Raw genomic sequence first — 19,342 nt, 5'->3', positions numbered from 1 at the left:
CATTCTGAGTAGCGATCATAAGTTTTTGCAACTACTTGGAGACTTCATACAGGGAGAGAATACCATGTCATATATCAGTGAATGTGTTCCCTATTAGGATTCCTTAGTTGCATGCATGAAGAAAGTAAGAGTTCGGTTAGCTTCCTGAAATCTTACTGGGTTGCAATTAAAATGGCAATGAAGATTGAGTTTAAATATCTAATAATTTCAGAATTTAAAATTATGCTTTTATTTTCTACCTGTTTCTGAATTCATGTGGGATCTACTGTTGCTCCTAATTTCAACTTTTTTTTTTATTATTTTTTTGTTTTTACAGTCTTTGAAACATCTGTGAGTAGTGATTGAATGAAAAGCCCAAGTTAACTTAATTGTATGTAACATTAGACAGGAATCTGAAACAATTCATTTAGGGGACAGAGGATGCAGTGTTTTCCAGAATTTTTTCCAGAAATTACATAGTCTTTTCCAGAACTTAAATATTGTTCTGTTCCTTTAATTTAATGCACTTGCATGTAAATGTGTGGTTTGTGAAAAAGCATTCAGATCAGCACAGAAATGTATTCTGTGTGTATGCATAGTTTGCCTTGCTGAACAGAAAATCTCAATCTGCAAAATGAGTCTTAGGCAAAGAATTATTTGCTTTTTACTCATGGTTACTAATAGAAAAACACATAATATAAATTTATACAGAATAGTTCTCCTGTGAAAACCCTGTAAAATTTTTCAGAAAGTAAGTTAAGCTACATAATACTTTTCTGTTCTTAGGAAATGTTCTTGTTAGATACTGCTCACTGTTCTGAAGACATTTCAGGTTCTTATAAAACTTATTAAAATGCCTTTCCCATTAGGTTGGTCCAACAGCGACACAAGCTATGCAAGAATTTCTTACTCGATTACAAGTGCACCTTTCTTCAACTTGTCCTCAGATGTTCAGTGAATTTTTATTGAAATTAATACATATACTTTCAACAGAAAGGTAAATACTAACTATTTTTTTTATTTTCATGCCCTGTTTATCTTTAAATCTATGTGAGCATTAATCACAACTAAGATGTATATGACTCTCCGTGTCATCCTGTCAAATTATATATAGATGGAGTTCTTAGATATTGCTGCAGCACTACCAGCAAAATCTGGGGTGCTTCTGGCACGTGGAAGAGTGCGACTGGAATCCATACACAGCCATCTGTGTGTTGAGGGACAATGAATAAAAGCCCTGAACAATTGTTTGGACTGATTTTATGGTTTTATAGAGACTACAATACAGGCCTTGTTAAAGTAATCCCTAAAATAGGAGCACTGTTGATTAGTTTAACTATTTTAAAAAGAGTATTTTGAGACCCCTGAATTAATGAAAGATTCTAGGAATTACATGTAGACTGTGAAAGTCATATGGATAGCTTTTATAACGTGGTAGGATGAAATATGAGATTGTGTAATTCTGTTCATGCAGACTGCATGTTTATTGTTTTGTCTTCTGTTTCTCTTCTCACCAAACAGTGGAAAATGCCTTCTGCCCCACTTTTCTGGGGCCTGCTGACGACCAGTCTTCCCACTAGTATAGATAACATGTGCCACTGACCAGGAGAGATAAGAGCTTATGGCTTGCCTTTTATAAGAGAAAGCTCTGTTTTCTGAAGGCTAGGTCAATGAGCACAAAACTACTGTGTAAGCAGTAGTACACTAATCTGGCTATTATTTGGTCTGAAGTGCATGAGGAATTATCATTTATTTCTAGTACTGGTGTTCTGGTCATCCCCAGGCAAAAGATTTATATAATTAGGGATGAACTTCCTTAATTTCTGGCTTCCCAGTAGATGGCACTTTGGTGTTATCTATTCTTTAATCATGCAGAGAACAGTTTCAGCCTTCTCTGAGACATTTTATTTTAGTAACTTAAATTGGATAAGTGGTGCTTACCAGGTTACACTGATACTCACTTATACAAAAAATGCCTAATATAACAAAATCACTAATTCACAATGAATCTTGGAATGCTTATCTTCATGCCATAATTTATTTGAAATAAGCTAAATGAGAGCATGGAAAAAATAGTTTTTGAAATGTATTAGTTTTTTTTTGGTTTTTCCTGAGAGAGAAATCAAAGGTGAACTGAAATGTCATAAAATGGAAGCAAAGCACCAAAAAAGGGTTTAGATGGTTATTTCTGAAACCTCAGGTAATCACTGGAGTGTAGCATGTCTGATCAAAGCATAAGATTGATTGTGGAGAAAAGCAGATTTTTGCTATTAGAACTGATTAAATGACAAATATTTTCTTCAGGGCTATTTATATAAAATGTTTTCTTCTGTATTTAATTTTTAAAGTCATACTAAGATTAGTCAATGTCAAAAGGAGAAATGTATCAAAATCAGTAACTTAACACTTCAAGAGTTAGCACCAGTTTTATCTTAAAAGTACTGATTCAAAAGGTTCAGTTTGTAGTCCACCAGTATATGTGCAAAAGCAATTGGGAAAATAAACTTATTCCTAAAAGATGGTTCCTTCAAATAATCAATCTACAAGCACCAGCCTGTGATAGTTTGAGTACCTTCTCATGGTCGTCTTACATATCGTTATTATTTAGATAGCTAAAACCTGACCATACTTCTTTTTGCCTTAGGGGAGAAGAAAACCAACAAAACCTATGGGATGAAAAAACCTGTCATGATTTCCTGTTAGAAAACTAATAATCCTAATGATTTTAAAGTGTTAGATTGCTTCTTCGCATGGACTTTCCTTGCAAACATATGACGCTTTTTTCCCACAACTGAACAGGACTCTGTTCCAAGCCTGTACCTACAAAATTAACTGAATTATTAAAAAAAAAAAAAAAGATGGACCCTAGACTTTTTCAAATGAATCTGTAATCCTCAGTGGATATCAGGAAAGTGATAGCACGAGCAGGTTCTACAGTAATGACCAGTACATTAATTAAAAACTTAAGAGTGCTTGACTTGAGAAAGGTCAGATTGTGCTTCAACATGCATTTCTGAAAATAGCTGGAGTTTTATCTGTTGAAATTATGGTGTGCTTTCTCAGTCTTTAAAAATCAAGGAAAAAGAAAACCAAAATACCAAGAATCCAGAACAAACCCAAAACCAAAAGAAGCAAACTGCTTAAACTTGTTAATATTGAATGATGAATTTTTATTTATGGTTTTTTTTTTTCCTTTCAGGGGTGCTTTCCAGACAGGCCAGGGACCCTTGGATGCACAAGTGAAACTCTTGGAATTTACCCTGGAACAGAATTTTGAAGTTGTATCAGTTAGCACTATTTCTGCAGTGATTGAGTCTATAACCTTCCTTGTACATCATTACATTACATGTTCGGACAAAGTGATGTCTCGCAGCGGCTCAGACAGCTCTGTGGGTGCTCGAGCATGTTTTGGAGGGCTTTTTGCCAATATTATCCGTCCAGGTGATGCCAAAGCAGTTTGTGGAGAGATGACAAGGGATCAACTGATGTTTGATTTGTTAAAACTAGTCAACATTTTAGTTCAACTGCCGCTTTCCAGTAACCGAGAATATAGTGCCCGTGTTCCGGTCGCAAGCAGTACTACAGACAGTGTGTCTGATGAAGAAAAAGTTTCAGGAGGCAAAGACGGCAATGGAAGCAACCCTAATACTCAAGGATCAACTGCATATGTGGCAGACTTGGTGTTAGCCAACCAGCAAATTATGAGCCAAATTTTGTCTGCACTTGGCCAGTGTAACAGCAGTGCTATGGCAATGATTATTGGTAGGTATTTGTAATTTATATATTTGTAAATAAAACAGAAGATCTTTTGGGGTGATGAAATACTTAAAGCTTCTACAAACTCATAAATTGAGTATAGACATGGGAAAATGCATCACAGAAATGACAGGGAGAGACTGATAAGTGAAAGAAAAAAGAATGTTATGTGAAAAAACCTAACATGAGGTGGGAGACAGTAATTAAAACCAAACAGGAATGCATTTGGCATTTGAATTTGCTGAATCTAAGAATGGTCAGTGTTCAAAGGAGCCTCTGGAGACTATGAAGTCCCACCTCCCTGCTCAAAGCAGGATCAGCTCAGAGCCTGCCTCAGAGACCAAGTTGCTCATTACCTTGTCCAGTTGAGTTTCTAATTCCTCAAGGGTGGAAACTCTGCAACCACCTTGGGCAGCCTTTTAACAATGTTCAGTTATTCTTAAAGTAGAAAACCCTTTTCCTTAATTTTAAATGGAATTCTTATATTTCAGTCTATGCTCATCTCATGCCTCTATGCACAAATTAGTCTTCAGTTTGTGCTATAGACGCATTACCTCAGTTTTTTAAGGATTGCATTACTTTTCAGTCGTTTCTGAAAACAGTCGAATTACAGATACGGCCCTTGCACAGAATACATAAACTTTTTTATTCCTCTGTTGTACCAGAAATCTCATTAATGTTGTGTTTGTCAGACATGTACCTAAGGTGCTTTTTCTCAGAGGGGCTATCTTGATGTGACTTACTTGTGAGCAGTGATGTTAGCATAGGGTTTATTTGCACAAATGAAACCACTGGCTGTAAATGTTTCTGTGTGTGCAAAACTGGAAAAACATTTTGCAGGAGGATAGGCAAAGAGCTTGCACTCTATTTCAGGCATAAAGTCTTGTAAAATGTGGTTCTCTTTATAGTGGTTCTCTTCTCTCAAAGTACCTCTGGCCTTTTCTGCGCTCATCTCTTTTAAGCAGACGTGAAACTGTTAACCAGTGCTGTTAGCAGAAAGCAGTATATTTTTCGGATGAGAGCATGTGAATGTTAGACCAGTGGTTCATTTTGGCATAAGAACAATTGAGGAAAAATCTCCAGTAGTCAAATTAAACAGCAGGCAGGAGCTGACAAGTCTGGACTGCGCTGTTGGAACCTTCCTGAAATTAATTCTAAAACATCTCCTCCTTTACTCTGCGTAATTGGTGTCATATTGTGAGTACACTATGAACACAAAAAGTAGTTTCTTCTGGGAATGGTGGTTTGTTCTGAGTATGAGCTGCTTTGGAGTGAAATTCAGATATTCTTCTCCTAAACTTTGATGTCGTTCTAACCACTGATTTCTGTCCAGCATTTGGGTTTTTTTTGCATTTTTAAAATTTTGGAAAGTCTCATTTCAAAGCGTTTTCATTGAATTCAGGATTCAGGACCAGCTGGTCCCTTCAGTGGATTGTTCCTCCTTCAGTCTTTTGATACAGGTTATTGAAACTAATTTGTATGTGTGTTTTGAGAAGATGTAACACCGTTATTTGTAGTTTTAGTTCCTTCATGAGAAACTGCATTAAGCTCTCTCCAGACAATTTCTATTAACAAGACTGCAGCCAAGGTTACATATGATACAAAATCAGTTACCAGCATTCAGTAGTAAATATGTAATACCTAGTGCAGCATGCTAGCTAGCCAGGAAAGATGAAGATGACAATGTCTGCAGATGTGTACTGATGTGGCTTTGGTATCAAAATTAGTGCTAATCATGTTAACTTACTACACCTGGTAAGCCACCTGGTCAGGAACCAGGAAGGCTTTGAGTAATTAATTTGTCATATGAAGTTAAAACATTTGTTGGGTTTTCTTTATGACCATTTTGTCTATTTATTTCATTAGGTTTTTATGCTTTGTCATTGACAAACAATGAAAATCATACAAGTATTCCTCTCCTCGCCTACCAGCTCCTCGCTTCAAAGTCTTCATAGCAAACCCACATTACTTGTCTTAAGCTTCATCATTGATTCCATTTAACTTTCCTAGGCTGTGCAGAGGCTGACTCTTAAGACTCTTTTTTTGTCTATCTCCATGCATTCAGTGCTGATCAGTATTTTCTTTCTTGACAGCTTTAAGGTGGTTAAAGTACTATAGCTGTCAATGCTGTTGCCAAACTCTTTCTCTAAGGCATGTTCCAAAGATGACTTGAACACGTCTTTTACTATAACTTTTTAGTGTAACTCCAGTTTCTCTAAATGGAACAGCATTATTCCATAGATTCCTCCCACTCAAATCTAAAGCCACTTTAAAAGCTTTTCCAGATAGATGTCGTATGCTTGATAAGACAGTTGTATTTATGGAGGTAGTCTCTTCCCTGGAAAGACTATTCTATTGCTTTCCATCATCAGCTTCAGCACTGTGTAATCAGTATTGCTGAATACTGATATTCAGTTAAATCCTCATTAATAAATCCTGAGCTGTAACACTGAGAAGGAGAATTTTGAGAGGTATTTCTGATAGAAATATGTATGTTGAATGTTTGGGGGGAGGGGGTTTGGCTGTACAAATGTGCTTCTATTATACGAAAAATATCTTTTCAGTTCCTTCTGGCTAGGAGTTATTCCAATCAGTGTGGCTCTTACTCTGCTTCTTTCACTAAATACCTAAAGGGTATTTACGTATTACCTAAAATTGGATTTAAATTCCTGACCCCCTTCCAGGGTTGAGTCTTCCTACTTACACTGTAGAGAAGGTAGAACATATCTGAGAGCACTAATAGTAATTTCTTTGATCCTGAAAACCTCATTCAGTTTGTAGTTTGTAAAATCCATGTGGACATTTAACTGAAAAGAAATATAAATATCCTTGAGTTCTCTTATGTGCTGTAATTTTTTTTACATCTCAGTTTCTGACCTTTGAAGTGTTTCTGTTTTCACTAAGGTGCAAGTGGCTTACATCTCACTAAACATGAAAATTTTCATGGTGGCTTAGATGCAATATCAGTTGGAGATGGGTTGTTCACTATCCTGACAACACTTAGTAAAAAAGCAACAACAGTGCAAGTAATGCTTCAGCCGATTCTTACCTACATGGCCTGTGGGTACATGGGAAGACAGGTAAGTTCCTTTAGGTCTACTGTGCTTCAGAGGAATTACAGATTAGTTGATGGTGTCATTTAGAATAAGCTCACAAACATGAACTAGTGCTGTGTAAAAGAAATGTTAACTTTTTTCTAACGTCACTTCAGTTTGGTGCTGAAGCTAGGAAGCCTCCCTCCATTGCCGATGGTAGAGGGAGTGTGAGTTTCTGTAAGGACATTTCAACATTCCTGTAAGTGTTCCTGGCTAAAAGCTTGAGGATGGATTGAATATTTTCTTATGTGCAGGTGGGAAATACTCTTATGAACACAATAAATGTGGCTATTTTAAGTGCTCAATATTATTTCCCTCAGCTGCTTATCCTGGTAGTTTGACCTTTTTCTTACCTCAGAGATTGCTCCTACATAAGGAGTGAACCATGTGGAACATGGTATTGCTATTTTGTAGCAGAGAGGTCAACTGCGCTGGCATTTCCTCTCTGGGATTTTTGCCTACGAAAAAGGGAGGCTAAGAGCAGTCATGTGTATTTCTGTCATATTAATTTCGCATGAAACCATGTATTACTTAACTATTTTTCTTCTAGGGTTCTCTTGCCACTTGTCAGTTATCTGAGCCACTGCTCTGGTTCATTTTACGGGTGTTGGATACAAGTGAGGCACTGAAGGCTTTCCATGATATGGGTAAGAATGGCTTTCCTTCAGCTGAGTCAATTAAAAGGGTTATTGTAGATTTTATTTTTTTTTTTGGCATCTTAAGAAGGAATAAAGATGTGTTTGGAGGAGCAAATTTACTGACTAGTCCTTTGCTTGCTTAGAATCCATTTCATGCTTCTGAACAGTGTGGTTTCCTTTCCCTCTGCCCATGTTGTACACAGGTGGTGTTCAGCTTATTTGTAACAATATGGTAACGAGCACAAGAGCTATTGTTAACACAGCAAGAAGTATGGTTTCGACTATTATGAAATTTCTTGATTCTGGTCCCACCAAAGCAACAGATAGCAGTTTGAAAGCTAGAGTGCTAGCTTCTGAGCCTGATAATGCAGAAGGAATTCACAATTTTGCACCTTTGGGTAAGTAAGATTTCTTTCTCTTACGTTAACGTCCAGTGGTCATTTGAATCTTTCTCAAGTTCTTAGAATTATTGTGATAGTGTCAAATGTTGCGATACTGTTAAAGCTTCTAAACAGGGAGCTTGCTGGTATTTCAGGAAGATGTTGGGGGAGGATATGAGTGCGCCTCCTCCACCTGTAGGAAGACCTCTTGTGGATAGGGGAAAGAAGGAAAGGAAGTGATCTGTATCTGATGTAGTCATGCAGCAGGGTGGGCCCCTTCCTCCTTCCATAGGTCAGGGTGATCAGTTCCACCCCACCATCTGCTATGGATACATTAACACTCACTGACTTCACTTAAGGCACATCAGGTTGTGATGTTATGAAGCATAGCATAGCAGACTTGGGTGAAACAGGATGAGCCTAACCTGTGTCAGAGCAGGAGAAGCTGGAGTGTGGGGCTGATATTGCTGCTCTCACACATGCACCTAATTGCTCTGATGTTGCCTGCATGAGCATTTGTTAGAATTACAGAGATGTTTTGGTAACGATACAGTGCTTGTCAGTTAACTAAAATGCATGTGTTTTAAGATGTAGATGTACTCTAGTATCTTACAAAGGCTCCTTTTCACTACCAGCATCTGGTAAATTAGCCCAGTAGGCTAGCATAGCCCACGAATGTATTCATACAGTGTGTCTCACTGTCAAGAGAAGAGAAAGGATTATTTTAAAATTTTTTGGTAAAATTTTTGGACAAGAGAGAAATCCGTTCAGTCCATTTGGCTTTTCAGAAATACCTAAAAGATAAATTTAAGAATCCTGCAAATGTTGGTTCTTGATTACTTTTAGTAGAAAATATCCTATATTTATATGGTGATGGGTTCTTGCATGCCTTATCTCCCAGCAGTTCTTGATGATCTGCTATGAGTGCATCTATCTTAATACTTTCAGTCAGGAGTGTGCTTTTGAAATTAACTGTCTGGTTGTCCTCACTTAATACATTCTGTTCCTCATCATGGAGAGCTCTCTGAAAGAGAATTCAGTTCACGTGGGATGAAAGTCTATTAAAAAGTGTTCAGGAATTCACCTCCAGCTGCTGCTAGGCATTCAGTCATGGTGCCAGGCTAGAGATATTTTCACATAAACCTCCAAGAACCTGTAGCTTGAACAGCACCAATCTGGTCTTGTGCTGTAATATTTGCTAAAGAAGACATAGCTTGGATCTTCCTACTTCATTCTTAACTCATGCTAAGATTAGAAAAATAAGCAGTTGCTGCTGTGATTAGGGTTTTTTTTTGCTATATATACATACGGAAACTACCTGTTTAAAACAGCATAAAAGGAATGTATCTCGGCAGTTGTCATTATTACACATGGGATGTTATCAATAAACCAAAACAGGTGAGATAGAGTTAAAAAAAAATGTGTTTTCTGCAGTTCAGGTTGTAAATTCATCTGGTAATCAAGGTTAATGGTGCTGTTTTTGAAGGTTCAATCACCTCAAGCAGTCCCACTGCCCAGCCTGCCGAAGTGCTGTTACAGGCTACTCCTCCCCACAGACGAGCTCGGTCTGCTGCATGGTCATACATATTTTTACCTGAGGAAGCTTGGTGTGACCTCACAATTCACCTTCCTGCAGCTGTGCTGCTCAAGGAGATCCACATCCAGCCTCACTTGGCCTCTCTGGCGAGTAAGTACATCTACTGACATTGACGCTGGTTTGACAATTGGAAGGGTAGGGTTTAGAAATGATACAAAAAGTATAATCAGAGCAACTAAGGCTGGCGAGTTGTTTGAAGAAAACCTGTAAAATAAGTGGAAAACCTCGCTAATTCTGATTTCCTTAAGAATAGAAGGTCCTGGCTCTGCTTGATTTTATTTTTTATTTATTTTTTTTTTAATAGCTTCATTAGCATTAATGTGAACATGCCTGGTCAAACTGCTTGCAACTTTCCCTAGTGATATTGGTCAGGGGTCTTCAGGCAAAATGGTTTTGTGTCGTAGTTGGAATAAAGTGTAAGATACTCAGCTGTTATTGTTGTAGACCTCTTAGGAAAACGTGGCATTTACACTGACGACTTTTCTTCATGTTAAGTCTTTAAAATAAACTGTATACAGCATGTATCAAAATGCTTTTGCATTTCAACATACACCATCCCACAGGTCAAATACTTCAGCTGCACTTCTGTAGTAGTGTTTGTCCAAAACCTTTTCAATCTTTGTCTGTATACGTGGTTTTTAACACTTTCAAACCAGTACACGTTTTTAAATAGTATTAAAACTTCTCTTCCTCTGTAGCTTGCCCTTCATCAGTATCTGTTGAAATAAGTGCAGATGGTGTCAATATGTTACCTTTGTCAACTCCTGTTATCACGAGTGGTCTCACCTATATAAAAATCCAGCTAGTAAAAGCTGAAGTTGCCTCAGCTGTCTGCCTTCGTCTCCATCGTCCTCGGGATGCCAGTACACTAGGCCTCTCTCAGATTAAACTGCTGGGCCTCACAGCATTTGGAAACACCTCATCTGCAACTGTCAATAATCCGTTCCTTCCCTCTGAGGATCAGGTGTCTAAAACAAGGTAAGTTTCTAGTATCAATGGAGAGCGGCATGTTTGTGCCGGTTCGTGGTTTGGGGCTTCTTTTTTTATGGTGTTTTCTGCTCTGAGTCAGATCTTCCAGAAGCAAACCGTGTTTGTGAATGCCTGTTCTGTAGTTGAATTTTAATATTTACAGAATCTGTTTCAAATATCTTAGAAAAATTGCCCTTTTTGTTGTTTGGTGTTGTTTTGGGTTTTTTAACAGAAGGCAAATAGAAGCAGTGCTAACTTTTTTTGGTAGCTGCTTATCTGCATATGTGAAAGGGGATGCTTCATCTCTGCAGTGGTGAAAGAATGCAAAGCGCAGGAAAGCATTTAGAGTTGCATTCTGTGTTTTTTAATGGGTAGGCAGTTGTCAGGAAAACTGAAGTAGCAACATATTTCTTAACCCTATTGAAGTCAAGGGAGTTGCATAAGTATTGGAGCAGAAATAGAAATAGGACAATGGGATGTTTTGTGGAAGTCGTATCTAATATTGCTGTTTGCAAACATTTGAGAAATAGGAACTGAACGTTGTTAGGATTCTGGCATATCAGCAAGATTTCTTTTTCAAAGCTTTTATTTGGTTAGGTGGCATCTTGAGTTTATTACTCGGTTTTATTTTAAAAATAAATAGACACTTAAAGATTTTTTAGAAAAGGTTATCTTAAAGTCAGTATCTAAGTATTAAAAACAATCAGTATCTAAGGAAAGCAGATGAATGTATGTTCTTTGTGTCTTGATATGCTTTGTTGTGGCTTTTGGCTTAGTTTTATAAGTATCTCAGTAAAGCAGTGGTAGTAATATGATAGATATATTCAGTAAACTTTTTAATTATCTTTTAGACATAACGGAAAATTTACTCTTTCCTAAAAGGATAAATATTTAGGAGTAAATCATTCCTAAAATAAATTATAAACTTCACTTAAGATCTGTATGCAACTTTACCTTGTTTTGAACTATGGGAGATAAGATTAGCTGTGAAAACAAGTTAACCTGTTAATTTAGAACTTGTCAGTTAAATGTAGCCATTTGTTACACATGCAGATTAGATTCTCATCTTGTTCATGATACTAGTTTAAACAGCATTATAGTATATTTTTATAAATAACATGTAGTTAATGTGTTTCCAAATTGATTCCATTACAGTAGATTTACTTTACAAAATTTATTAGTAGGAATGCTGAATGATACTGTTAAAGAATAAGAGAGACAGGGAAAATGCAGTGCCTAACATACTTTTAATTTCTGCTCCTTTTTTGTGGGCTTTTTAAAACTGGTTCAGTAAGGTTTAATTTATTGTAAATTATTGTTGATGTGTATGGCCCTAAAAGTTTGTAATGTGAAGGAAGCTGTGCAGGTGTATAACTTTAATGCCAGCCACTGTTGCAGGATCTTGACTTTAAATAGGAATAAATGCAATGGTGTCCAAATGAGGCAGTGTGGTCTTTAATGTTTCACACTTACATTTTGGCCGTTTCCTTTTAATATGTGAATCAAGAAATCTTGAGAAACTGTAGTAATAAAACTTGCAGGCTCTTCATTGTTTCTACCTGAAATCCTTGCTTTCTTACAACCTTAAACCAATGATTACAACAGCAATTACTGATGTATGTTACATTGTGGTCTTAAATTCACATTGTGGTCTTAAATTCAGTCATTTTAATTTGTTTTTCTCGGATGATATCTGGTTATGTCACAGCAGTTTCCTGCAATATTTGTCCTAGAATCTAATACAGGTAGTTATGTTATAGATGAAAAATAATTTTAAGAAAATTCTACATTAGCTCGTGTTTGTTTTTCTTTTCAGTATTGGATGGTTAAGATTGTTACACCACTGCCTCACTCACATAAGTGATTTAGAAGGAATGATGGCTAGTGCTGCAGCACCCACAGCTAATCTGTTGCAGACATGCGCTGCTTTACTAATGTCACCTTACTGTGGTATGCATTCTCCAAACATTGAGGCTGTGCTTGTCAAAATTGGGCTTCAGTCCACCAGAATAGGCCTAAAATTGATTGACATACTTCTAAGAAACTGCTCAGCCTCAGGGAGTGATCCTGCAGGTGAGTACATTGTTTTTCTTTTCAGTTGTTGCTTTAAAGATTGCTTATATAAATGTACAAATATTTGCACGTTACTTTCTGAATTTGGGTTGCCAGAGCTTGCCGTTGTGCATTGTCATGTTTCTAAGTATCACAGTCATTCTATGTGGGAAGTTCTACAACAGTAAAACAGTGCAACCAGGGTTGGTTTGATTTTTTTACGGAATAGATACTTAGGTGAGTGTTTTGAAGACAGGAGAGGACATGCAATATGTTGTGTGTCTTACTGTAGATAACTATGTCCAAAATGAAGAGCATCCATGAGTACTGTTAAGGAAAACAATCACAGCAATATTTGGGCAGTAATTGTCTGGAGGGCAGTATGTATTCTGAATAGCAGTAAGCACTGAAAATATTTACAGGTGGACATACACCTATGTCCCGCAGTGAAATTTTGCAGTAGGTCTTCTGTTAATGAACTGGGGCTTTTTATTTTTGATTTACACCACTTTGCTTTCAAATGAAAGAAAACTGAATTCATGGTTTTTTCCTGTTTCGAGGTTGCTGATACTAACAGAAAACACTTCTCAAAATGGCTTTCATGACTTATTTTGCCGTGAGTTAATGCTTCAGTGTAGTCTGGTGCCTTTTGCTGGAATGCAGTTAGATAAGAAGTAGCTTCATATGGGGCAGGAGATGAGCACAGTGAGAAGATTAATAGGAAATAATCTGAGAAAATATTCAGCCTTAGTCCAGTGGGATGGAAATGGGAGTTAACTTCCGTTTTGAAATAAATGTTTGCTTTTGTGAATCACAAGGTCTGACAGCTCTATTGGAATTAGTCACATCTTTTTGGAATATTTGTAAGAAAATCCTACTAGTTAAACATTTAAGTCCTGTATCTGCTGAATGTCACAACGGTTTTTCCTTTCATAGTAAGTCTGAACATTACATTGAACACACAAAACGCAGAGTTTCAATATAGTGGTGTATATGAGAATTGCATCCTTATGTTATTAGCACTACTTAATTCAATGTTAATATTGTAATTCTATAATAATTTCACTAGTACTTTTAAAAATCTGCATATGTAAGTACTTCTGTTGTTTCCCCTCCCATTTTTTTTTTGTTTGTTTGTTGTTTTGTTGGTTTTTTTTGAATGCTGCAAGATCTGAATAGCCCTTTACTGTTTGGAAGATTAAATGGTCTCTCTTCTGACTCCACAATAGACATTCTTTATCAGCTTGGAACAACTCAAGACCCTGGAACAAAAGATAGGTAATGTTGTTTGGATTGTCATATGAAAGCATATACAAAAATAATCTGCTAAATACTGGCTTGATATGACTGCAGACTTTTTCAAATGTGATTGTTACAAGATAGTGTGAGTGTGCAGAGATCCGAAGAAGCTTTACCTCCTAGCTCTTTGCATACTTTTCAGAGAATACTGTCCCTCTTTTTTTGCTCTTATTAATGTGATAAAACTTTTGTGGCTCAGCCAACTTTTCTCTCAGATATTCAGAACTCAGATACCTGCTATGTTTTCTTTCTCTGTAGAAAGAGAACTTGCATTTGGCTGTCCAAGTTAAGTGGTTTTAATTAATTTTATCCCTGTTAGTGATCTAAGTCTTGAGAAAAGAGTTTGAGCTCATTCTTGAACTTTGCTTCAAAGGGAAAGATAACTGTGTAAATTGAATTGCAAAAAAAAAACAACAAGCTAATTTGTTTCTGAGTGTTTCTTTGACCCATTATAATGTACTACATCATATTGTCTTCCAGAATTCAAGCATTGCTGAAATGGGTCAGTGATTCTGCAAGAGTTGCAGCTATGAAAAAAAGTGGCCGGGTCAGCTACATCTGTCCAAATAGCTCAACAAAAGAGTATGGTCTTTTGATGCCATCTCCTTCCCATTTGCATTGTGTAGCAGCAATTTTGTGGCATAGTTATGAATTACTTGTTGAATATGATCTACCAGCGTTGCTGGACAGAGAGCTCTTCGAGTAAGTAAAGCAAAGTTTTGCACCATGTACATTATGTAGCTAAATTATTTTGTTCAGTGAAATGATAGAACTTGAAGTGCACTCATTGTGAAACAGTAGTGGTAGAGTGAATACTTAACAATACTTGTTTTGTAGTTCTAAACACAAAACTGCACTTGATATATTCCAGGTATAGTTGTGTTTAAAATAAAAAAATCCAAAACAAAACAGCAAATCCATGTTTATACTTGCACATATGTGAAAGGTAAACTGTTACAAGTTTGGGGTTTTTTTGTGGGTGTTTTAATTTATAATTCAGGGCTGTTCTTGTTGAAATTGAGTGTAGCATCTGTAACTAATAACAAAAAGCTAGAGGGGGGGGCGGGGGTGTGTTTTTTTTTGGAGTTGCCACTTTTTTTTTCTGACCAGTCTGATTTGAAAGAAACAAAGCACAAACCCTTGAGTGAATCTTGAACTATGAATTTTGTGGATGTTGCTGTATTCTAAGCAAAAGTTCACCCTAAACACCAGATGTATACTTTTAGTGACTCCAGATTGAAAATAACGTGAGCAAATGTTTCTCCTTTATGTTGCTTAACCATCTCTTCTGTTTAAACAAAGCAACAGAAGAAGCCACACAGCTTTGTTTCATGTAAAAAATTTAACTGGTGAATTCCCGTATCTAGTGAAGCATCTTTCATTTGTACCATTAATACATTTCCAGTGAATGAAAGGAGCTTTGCTAGCACGTAATTCATTATGTCACCCTTTAGAAACATTCATATTTTAATACTACCTCACTGTCTCGTTTAGGCACAGTCAAACATTCAAATAATGGGAAATGTACAGGTTACGGTTATTGATATAAGCATGTGGAGTTCTTACCTATGTGCAACATGAGGATCTTTAGATCTGTGACTACAAGCTAGACCTTTTCCAAAGACACTTCAGTGATACTGGAATATAAATAATAGCAAATTCAGAACAAGCTTGTTCATTTTGGGAATCAATTTCAGGATTTTCAAACTGCAGGTCAGTTAGTCCCTTTAGCAATGCATTTTAACCAAAATACTTTTTCTGGATACATGTAAGTTTTAACACTTGCAAAGGAAGAACTCTAATAAAAGTAGGCTTTCTAAAATGGATAGTCTATTTACATTTATTGTAGTATAAAAGTGGGTTTCACAGTTGAATTCCTGACTTTGAAGGAAAGTATGTTGTTTTCATCACAGGACAAAATGAAGGAATGCTAATAAAACTATTGTACCTAGCTTGAGTGTGCATGTTGCAGTACAGTCGTGTTCCTCTGCCTCCTGCCAAATAAAACTATAATTCATATCAGCCAGCATCTGGAGCAAATTATAAAATACATTTTTAATAAATACAGAATTGTTGTCAGACTTCTCTGGGTAAATAATTCTTCTAATAAAAATAATTTATTGTGTGTCTTTTTCATCCTCTTTGATGTTTTAGCTTTTGAAATGTTTTCATTGTTTCTAGCTATAACTCCTAATTTCTCCTTCATGTGATATTTCCCTTCTTTCTTGTATATATTTTTCCATCATCCACATTTTCCATTTTAGTATTTCTGCTTTGGCTAAGGGATACTAATTTATTCCTTAGTTAGTTTTTTAATATCTAGTTGGAAAAGAATCTTATTTTTCATGGATCATGAACTTGCCCAGAAAAATTCTGGTGGAAGGACTGTGTGAATATGTAGTTGGAGAAGAGTTTAAGTGTACCTTTATATGTGGACTTTGGGAAATTTTGACTATTTTCCCAAAGTCATGGGTCATTTGGTCACTGAGATGACTAATGTTTTATCTTGGAAAGGTTTTTGTGGTTTTTTTTTTATCACCAATTCACTAGACTGATGATAAAGCTAACTTTTGGTGAGCCTATGTTCTGTTCTGGACTCTTACAGTCCCTCAGACTAAACATAGGCTAACGCCTCCATTGAGGAGAGAGAAAAGAATTCATTGTCTTCAAGTATGAATGTGATATATGATGATACATCCAAACTTATTTGAAAACCTGAAGTGGCACAAAGTGTGCGTTCACCTCTGTATGTAAAGGTTAAGTTAATGTAACTTATGTATGGTGTTAGGTGCTGTGAATGCAGGTCTGAAAACTTGCTTTTTTTTTTTTTTCTTAATACTCCACCTGCTCTGACAATGTCTGTATGAAGAAATTACCTTTTCACTACTGTCCAAATACCACTTCTGAAATTTAAGCTGAGTAATAGGAGCTAAATTAGCTTTTGCATTCACATGCCTTGGATTAGCATTCAAGCAGATAGTATTTGAATGGCATTGAGTTCAAAGGTAAGGTGAGATTTTAGCATCTCTGATGTATCTCTATTAACTTGCATTCTGAGTGCAAGTTGAGTAAGGATAGCGAGGGTAACGTCATTCAACCAACAAGGTTGTTGGCGCTTGCATGTTTTTGAAACTTCCTTATAAAAAATAAAGCAAATTTAAAAATTTTTTTTGAAACATGTTAAAATACTTCCAGTTCTTACAGAATTAGGAGACCTTTTCTTAAATGAGTGTGCGTGCATGCATGTATGTGAGCCTTGTAGCTGCAGTGTGGAGAGCTGAAAGCACAAAGAGATTGCAGTTGGCTCAAAATTACATAAATTATGTGATAACTGTCAAAAGACTGAAATCCTTTCATGCGCAGCATGCCAGGAAAGTTAGCTTATATCTATTTTAAATGGAGTATAATGAAAGAACTTTAAACGCAGTTCAGGAATGCCTTTTGGGTAATGAATGTCTTGCTGATACTGTGATTCAGAAGAGGCTTCCAAGCTGAGCACAGTGTGTTTTACAGCTTCTACAATAGTTAATCATAAATGTAGAAAGATCTTTTATGAACCAATGAGAGCAGAATGAGTGGGAAACTATGTATTGACATGATTTTCTGTCTTCTGCAGGTCACTGTTTAACTGGTCCATGTCTCTTCCCTGCAACATGGTTTTGAAGAAAGCTGTTGATAGTTTACTTTGCTCAATGTGCCACATCCACCCAAATTATTTTTCCTTACTCATGGGATGGATGGGTATCACTCCTCCTCCAATGCAGTGTCAACACAGACTGTCCATGACTGATGACAGCAAAAAGCAGGACCTTAGTTCATCTTTAACAGATGACTCTAAAAACGCACAAGCCCCTCTTGCACTAACAGAGTCTCACCTGGCTACTCTTGCTGCCTCGTCTCAGTCTCCTGAAGCTATCAAGCAATTATTGGACTCAGGTTTGCCTTCCCTGCTTGTAAGAAGTCTTGCTAGTTTTTGCTTTAACCATACTTCTAGCTCTGACTGCACTGCACAATCAATGGATACCACCCAGGACAGGCTCAGGAGGCACCATGTTCCACAGCACTTTAATAAAATGCCTATCACGGCAGATCTGGTTGCTCCTGTTCTCAGGTTTTTGACAGAAGTTGGCAACAGCCACATGATGAAGGATTGGTTGGGTGGCTCTGAAGTCAATCCATTGTGGACAGCACTTTTATTTCTGTTGTGCCATTCTGGTGCTACTTCTGGAGGACACAATGTGACAGCACAACAGACCAGTACAAGATCTAGCTTACTTTCTTCAACGGTAACAGCAGGGTTGACCACTCAGCAGCGGACAGCAATTGAAAATGCAACAGTTGCTTTCTTCTTGCAGTGCATCTCTTGCCATCCTAATAACCAGAGACTTATGGCACAGGTAAGGGGTGAGGAGGTAAAAAAGTTTTATTTTCTTCATTAATAACTACAGCCAACTTTCAAAACTTACTTTTTTAGCTTTAACTTCTAGTCAATGACAGCTTACAAAAACAGTTTTGTATTAAAATTGATAGCTTGTTGCTCTGACTTTGAAACATATAAAAATGCTTTGACATGGCCGTACAGTCCTATGTATGGATTTGTATTCCTCTTGGTTTAGAGGAATAAGCTTTAGACCAGAATCCAAAATACTATATTGAATTAGATAGATCTAAACCCTTCTGAAATGGAATTTAAAAATCAAGGTTCATACAGATCTTTTATGTTAGCAACTTAGAGAGATTTCCTGCTAAATTTGCTTGTGTAGCCATCTGTGATCAGTGAAATAGAGGCTATTGCAGAATAAGGCTTTCTTATTTTGGAATTCTAGTGCAAATTCCGCTGTTTTCCTTACATTTGTTAACCTTGCAGACTTAGTGTTGAAAAATCCTTTTTTAATTATAGATTTTTTCAGCTAAGGATGGTGATCCCCTGAAAAAAGGTAGACTTCAGTAAAAAATGAATACAGTTCTCTATGGTAGCAATACTGCATTATGCAGTGGAAAATTTTTGCTTCAGGAATTTGAAAGCTATTTTTCTAAGTATTTAATCTTCTTGGTTTTATCTTTGAGTAGTCTGTGTAATTACAATTACTTTGTTCCTGTAGTCACTGTTTTGAACTTTTTTATAAAAAAAAAAAACAGCTTGGTGCTGGTGTTTTCTTCAGTGGTGCTCATTTCTGTTCTGTTTGAATAATGACTGGAAGGTAGATCTTATGCGCTGCCTATTATGGCTGTGTAGATCTATATTTTAGAGACCTAAATATAGAAATATTTTCAATCTGATGTCATTTTGCATTCCCAGGTTCTCTGTGAATTGTTCCAGTCCTCTCCTCAGCGTGGGAACCTCCCAACCTCTGGAAACATTTCAGGATTTATTAGGAGGCTTTTTTTGCAGCTTATGCTAGAGGATGAAAAAGTGACTTTGTTTCTTCAGTCCCCGTGCCCAGTAAGAATTTTTGATATCCATATGGTGAACATGGAATAAATGTAGCCTTTAAAAATAAATAAATAAAAAGGGGTATATTCAACTTTGAAATGTCAGATGGCAGCTTTTCCTACTGTACATATTGTAGAATTTTG

General features: G+C 36.6%; 1 protein-coding gene across 7 annotated transcripts in view; it reads left to right on the top strand.

Annotated features, from left to right (window-relative positions):
* The window catches only part of BIRC6 (baculoviral IAP repeat containing 6), a 172,296-nt gene that overhangs the window by 77,153 nt on the left and 75,801 nt on the right, over nucleotides 1–19,342 (top strand). For 6 of the 7 annotated variants that reach the window (XM_061471032.1, XM_061471035.1, XM_061471030.1 and 3 more), the window contains 12 exons: nucleotides 849–976; nucleotides 3,179–3,741; nucleotides 6,640–6,815; nucleotides 7,381–7,477; nucleotides 7,672–7,866; nucleotides 9,335–9,535; nucleotides 10,144–10,423; nucleotides 12,231–12,487; nucleotides 13,636–13,744; nucleotides 14,246–14,467; nucleotides 17,382–18,162; nucleotides 19,065–19,208. In XM_061471032.1, coding sequence (XP_061327016.1) covers nucleotides 849–976; nucleotides 3,179–3,741; nucleotides 6,640–6,815; nucleotides 7,381–7,477; nucleotides 7,672–7,866; nucleotides 9,335–9,535; nucleotides 10,144–10,423; nucleotides 12,231–12,487; nucleotides 13,636–13,744; nucleotides 14,246–14,467; nucleotides 17,382–18,162; nucleotides 19,065–19,208 — 3,153 coding nt within the window. The remainder of the gene's footprint in view (nucleotides 1–848; nucleotides 977–3,178; nucleotides 3,742–6,639; nucleotides 6,816–7,380; nucleotides 7,478–7,671; nucleotides 7,867–9,334; nucleotides 9,536–10,143; nucleotides 10,424–12,230; nucleotides 12,488–13,635; nucleotides 13,745–14,245; nucleotides 14,468–17,381; nucleotides 18,163–19,064; nucleotides 19,209–19,342) is intronic. The other variant, XM_061471034.1, reaches the window with a different exon arrangement.

Source organism: Pezoporus flaviventris, unplaced genomic scaffold, assembly GCF_033815535.1.
Source record: "Pezoporus flaviventris isolate CSIRO_AGI_PZ_B2104156 unplaced genomic scaffold, CSIRO_AGI_Pfla_v1 ptg000066l, whole genome shotgun sequence".
In the NCBI taxonomy this organism is placed as follows: Eukaryota; Metazoa; Chordata; class Aves; order Psittaciformes; family Psittacidae; genus Pezoporus; species Pezoporus flaviventris.
The sequence above is the reverse complement of the archived record's forward strand: the minus strand, read 5'-3'. Positions and strand labels throughout refer to the sequence as shown.